At 39.4% G+C, this 6,000-nt stretch overlaps 1 protein-coding gene across 4 annotated transcripts in view; it reads right to left on the reverse strand.

Moving 5' to 3' along the window:
- The window catches only part of ASAH1 (N-acylsphingosine amidohydrolase 1), a 40,411-nt gene that overhangs the window by 16,399 nt on the left and 18,012 nt on the right, over positions 1–6,000 (reverse strand). For all 4 annotated transcript variants that reach the window (XM_056559264.1, XM_056559256.1, XM_056559238.1 and 1 more), the window contains exons 8-10: positions 5,510–5,654; positions 3,968–4,022; positions 2,567–2,648 (exon numbers count right to left, since the gene is read on the reverse strand). In XM_056559264.1, coding sequence (XP_056415239.1) covers positions 2,567–2,648; positions 3,968–4,022; positions 5,510–5,654 — 282 coding nt within the window. The remainder of the gene's footprint in view (positions 1–2,566; positions 2,649–3,967; positions 4,023–5,509; positions 5,655–6,000) is intronic.

Raw genomic sequence — 6,000 nt, forward strand, 5'->3', positions numbered from 1 at the left:
TTTTTTGCATCTTATTTTATTACATCTTATCATTTCTATATAGTCCTTGAGAACCAGCCAAATTTTTCTGCTTTATAATCTTAGATTTGTAAAAAAGGTACAAAGATATGGATTTAAAATTCAATTTGTACAGTAATATGGTATGTTAGAGGTCTAAGTGGTAAATTGAAAGCACTAGCTCTACAGAATATGGTATGTTAGAGGACTAAGAAATTGTCCATTTTTGGAGCTCCCCATAGCAAACTTTTTTTTTTTTTTTTTTTTAATATTACCGTTTTATTAAGTACAAAATTCAAGTAAATTATAAAAACACCATCAATAAACAGGCATCGTAAGAAACGCGGTTGTCGATAGGGTACACACATATGATGCGTACCATCACTATATAATGTCAGGTATTCAGTAACAAGACAGGATGTTGAATACATTAAAGTGAATAGTTAAAGACACGACAATTCAAACATCAATTAGTCAACTCAAGGCACATGGTCCGAGCTTCTATGTGATTAGGGTAGGTACAATCAACAACAATGTGGTTGGTGTAAGCAACATATGGGAAGAAGAGGAGATGAGGACAGAAAGAAGAAGGAGGAAGAAGCGACAGGAAAGGGTTCCAAAGGGACAGAAGGGAATGGGAACGAGGAAGACCCATAGCAAACTTATGCTGTTCTGGACAGTTCCTAAAATGGACAGAGATTTCAGCAGAGAGCACTGTGCTCATGATGTCAGCAGACAGCTCTTTGTTTCAAAAAGAAAAGAATTTCCGCTGTAGTATTCAGCAGCTAATAAGTACAGGAAGGATTAAGATTTTTTTTAATAGAAGTAATTTACAAATCTGTTTAACTTTCTGGCACCAGTTGATTTAAGAAAAGAAATAAAAAAGTTCTTTAAATATTGGGTCACGCAACTCCATTCGACACACCCTGTGTGTCAAGGGGCGTGAGCCAAGGTTTATATGCTATTATGCTATGCTTTTTATTATTACTTTTTTTTACACTGTCTAGGTGTCTAGGGGCGAAGTACCCCTTTTTAAAGGATAGGGGATAAGATGTGTGATCACGGGGGGTTACACCACGCCCCCTCCCATAGACTTGCATTCAGGTGGCGGGGCGTGATGCTACGAGGGGGCTGGGCCGTGACATCACAATACTCCGTCCCCTGTATCGCCCGTCAGCCACGGAGCAAACATAGCTCCAGGCTGCTGATATACAGGGGTGCAGCAGATGAGATCGCAAAGGTTCCCAGTGGCGGGACCCCCGCGATCAGACATCATATCCCCTATCCTTTCGATAGGGGATAAGATGTCTAGGGGTGGAGTACCCCTTTAAAGCTATGTGCCCCTGATGCCAAGTTATGCATGTTGTAAATGTTCCTTTTTTTTTTTTTTTTTTTTTTTTTTTTTTTTTTTCCATATTCCCAGATGTTCTGCTTTCTTCTGCACTATGAATCACTCATCTAAAGCCTTTCCCATCTTCCTGTACGGCTTGACACAACGCATCACAGTTTAGGTCATCACAGGGGGCTTTGATGCTTCTCGTCTTCCCTGATAATCCAGCTCCCTGATGACATGTATGGCCCACCTCTACATCCCTCATATGCCTGCGTTAAATGCATCCCCTGCGGTGATGTTATCTCAGCACAGTCGAAGACAGCGGGGACGTGTTCAATGCAGGCACGGTGGGACAGGGATGGGCCGCACACATCATTTGGTGGCTGGATTATGAGGAAGACTAGAATCAGCCAAGCCCCTTGTGATCAGTTGACCTGCAACATGTTGTTTTGAGCCATAGAGGAAGCCGGTAAAGTCTCTAGATAACAGTAATTCATAGTACAAAGGAATACTGAACCTTCAAGGCATGAATACAAAAAAAGGGCAGGTGTTCCCTCTGGTTTGGCCCAAATAGACACTGGATGCATTGTTGTGTTAAAGGTGGGGTTGGCGAAGGGGGAGGGTCATTTCAGAAATTAGTTCTGGTGAAGGTGGGAATTCCCTGTCCACCAACATGGGGGCATAGGATTTCAGGTCATGGAGAACTAGAAAGCTATACCTCCATAAGCGGTTTGGGGGCATAGAAGCCCATTTATATTTTAGACTACTATAGCTCCATATAAAAGATACAATTTTTACTAAGGATCCGACTGGGTTAATATTCTCTTCTGTGACACATGGTTGTAATTCGACCAATGGTAGGTGTAGAGTGTTTGGACTGCTCATGGTTGGTCAAGAGCAGGGTCCTCAGTCCTCTTGAGTGAGTAATATTGTAATGACCATTAATTGTCTACATCTGTACATGCATAATTGTAAAGTGCTGCAGAATAAGTTGCCACATAACCAAAAACTTTGGAGAAGAAAAACAAAACGAAAAATGAAAAGGGCGGAGGGGGGGGGGGGGGGGGGAAATGGAGTTCTGCCACATGACATAACCAGCAACCACCTACGAGGGGAGGGGTGAACATTAATTAAAATAAAAATAAAAAGGAATTAAATAACTCTGTACAACACATTGCGTATGATGAGGCTTGTGTTTCATAAATAAGTATGGAAGCCAATGGAGTAGACACTTACCTTGTTGCATTCTCCAGCACACTTCTAGTGAGAAAGCTCATCCAAGACCCTTGTCTTATGCCAAGGATCCATTCAATGACACCTGTATATGCACATAGGGGAAGAAAAAAAAGTGCTTCTTAAGTTATTACAATTACAGAAAGGATGTGGAAGATAAAAATTATTATAGCCGTACTCAGAATGGGGTCAATGCAACATACAGAGAGTTAAGTGAATGAACAAATCACTTTATACGAGTGTGTGTGCCTAACAGAGTATATAGATGTCCTGGTCACAAGAGCTGCAAGCATCAAGATAAGAGGGGGAGAGCTGTAACGTACAGTATTTGAAAGAATATCAACACAGAAAGGACCAGGTGTAATTGTAAAGTTCTCTCACTCATACTTGCTTTTGCTGTGCCCCATTTTCACTATACAAATGCTGCCCCATGTTTCTCTAAAGTCAATCTGGTGTTCTCCATAACAAGGCAGGTGACCTACACGTACTCTGTGTACTCAATAAGCATATAAAAAGACACCATGGAGGATGTGCTCCACCTTGCTCTACTGTGTTACGAACGGGATCACCATATTCACTTTAGAGAAACAGCAGCATAGGGGGACGGGGATTCTCATATAGTAAAAATGGGGCACAGCAGAAGTATGAATAAGTGATAGAACTTTAAAATGATAGCACCTTCATAAAACTAAGGATTAAGTGATTAACAGCTTTAAAAAGGGAATGTGTAACCAATATTTTTTTTCTTTAAAAGAAACGTAATTTTTTTTTAGAAGAGGTTTTTAAATCTTTTCCCACTTGTCAGGCAATATGAAAAAGGTTAGCACTTTTGATATTTTCCACTGTTGACCAGCAAAGGGAGCTAACATGTGGGATGTGGAGAAGGCCAACCACTTGTAACTTGGCTGCTACAAATTTAGCCTTACCCCTCTCCCTGCTGGCGATTTCACACCTACTTCTAGGGGGGGGAGATTTATCAAAACCTGTGCAGAGGAAAGCTCAGTTGCCCATAGCAATCAGGTCGCTTCTTTCATTTTTGAAAAAGGCCTCTGAAAAATGAAAGAAGCGATCTGATTGGTTGCTATGGGAAACTCAGCAACATTTCCTCTGGACAGGTTTTGATAAATCTCCCCCCCAAGTGTGTAAAAGAGGAAGTTTATTTTTCAATTCCACTGTGCAGCGCCATTTTCTTGGGGTAAAAAAAAGCTGCTACAGACTATGGGTGTGCGCAGAACAAATCAGCTGCAGATTTTCCCATCTGGATTTTGCAGGTAGAAAATCTTCAGCATATTACAGTATCAGCAAAGTGGATGACATTTAAGACTAAGTGCACAAAAGCTTTCAGCTCCTTTCAGGAGTTTAGCCACAGACTAAATGCCCTGTTATTCGCAAGAAATCACTCACCAATATAGCCGCCATCCAGACTAAAGCGCTCATTCATGGTGAGGGTCAGTATCCCCTGCAGATACAATAGAAATACTGGTGAGACCGCAAGTGACACCACTGCATTAGCCAACAACAGGTATAATGCTTGTCTGTGCTACAGATCGCAACTGTTAAGCAGTCATGGCTTTCTTAAAGTAGCATTCTAAAACCCCTACAAAAAAACCTGAAAAAAACTGCAATGGTACCACTGTGGTACATTATTGCAGCTGCAAAACACTATGTAAAGAAAGCATAAAATACATTTTTTGCAATACAGTTCCTGTATCGGGTTTTTGATGAAAAACGGATTCCTCAAAACCAGACTAAACTGTATCAAAACGTGTGTACAAATTTTAACCTGTATACTGTTAAAAAACGTAAACGGTTTAAAAAATTATGTCTTGTTGCATCTGTGTTTTATGAAAAAAAATATATATAATGTTTTTAACTTTTCACTCCATTATGAATAAAGTTTCACTTGCCTGATTGAAATTCCAAGAAAAAAAACTGTGCAAAGTCAAAAAACTTATGGTGCAAACCGGATGGAACCGTACGCACATATGGTTCTCTACGGTTCCCATTGACTCCCATGTTAAAAAAACATCTACGGTTTCAATACAGTTTTGGGTACGGGAAAAAAAAAAATGGACAAAACCGTACAAGACACAAAACAGATGCAACTGGAAGCATCGTTTGGCATACGGTTTTCAATGGAGAGTCAATGCATACGGTTTTCAATATGGTTCCATACAGTTTTCAAGTTGAAAGCTGAAACGTGGTGTGAATGCACCCTTACTCTTCTTACAAGCTTACACAATAGCATTTTTAGTCTTGTTTAGAGATTTTTTTCAGAACAGGTTCTGAGGACAGAGTACTTGCTGGCAGTGTAAATGTGCCTTGTTACATAAGACAGTGTACCATGCCATATATTCATGTTAGTATACTATAGTAATGGGATATTGACTAGACATTTACATTACCCTCTATTAAACCACCAGTTTTTACTAAACCCATGAAGTAACCCCCGTTTAGGAATATCCAATGCTGTCCCATTTAATTTTACAACATCCTACACAACAGGCAGCAAAGATGCTATTACAGAAAATCAGAAGACTAATAGGAGTTTAGCCCCCTCCATTCTCCATATCACCAGAGGTCCCATAGTTCAGACCCCCACTGATAACAACCTTATGTCATATTTTCCATAATATTCTACCATAGGATAATCCATTTAATTTCCTTCCTGGTGAATTTTTCCACAATAATCTTCTTCCTAGAGCTTTATAAAAGTAAGAAAAGCAATAAAACAAAAAAATAAATTAAAAAAAAAAAAAAAAACAAGATTGTACAACTACTGTACATCAGTACAGAGTTGGGTGGCCCCCACGTATATTACGGTCATCCGGTACCAGAGAATTTATCTGGTTCAGCTGACACTCTACTAATATGTGCAGCCAAAATAAGAAGGCATACGTGCAGACTTAGTATATATTATTGATCAATGGTATAAAACTAACTTACTGGTTTCATTCCGGTTAACATTCCAACATATCCAGCAAAGCTCGTAGATAAGAAAACTGTTTTATTATTTCGTTGAAAATTCACATTGACAACTAAAGGTCTAAGCAGCTCAGTGACCATCCATGAATTATTCTTCACATCCCACCTGAGAAACCAGAAATAGGAGAAGTAAGACTCTACAGAAAACATATAAATAGGCAGAAAACCATAACAGACAAATCTTATAATCTGGAAACACCCCAGAATTTAATATGTTCAATAAGCTCTAAACCCATAGCCGGATAGCGTGACATAGATGGGGATTATCAATATACAAGAGTTTCATTCTGTTTTCATACAAGTTGCAATATTGGACAATCATCTAAATATGATATGACTTGGTACTAGGTGAATGCACATAATGTAATGCACTGTGGGAAAAAGACACCTTAGCCAAGTAGTCTTAGTATAGGAGATTGTTAATGTATATACGTCCTGCAGCAATCTACAAA

The sequence above is a fragment of the Hyla sarda genome, chromosome 1, assembly GCF_029499605.1.
Source record: "Hyla sarda isolate aHylSar1 chromosome 1, aHylSar1.hap1, whole genome shotgun sequence".
NCBI classification, from domain to species: domain Eukaryota; kingdom Metazoa; phylum Chordata; class Amphibia; order Anura; family Hylidae; genus Hyla; species Hyla sarda.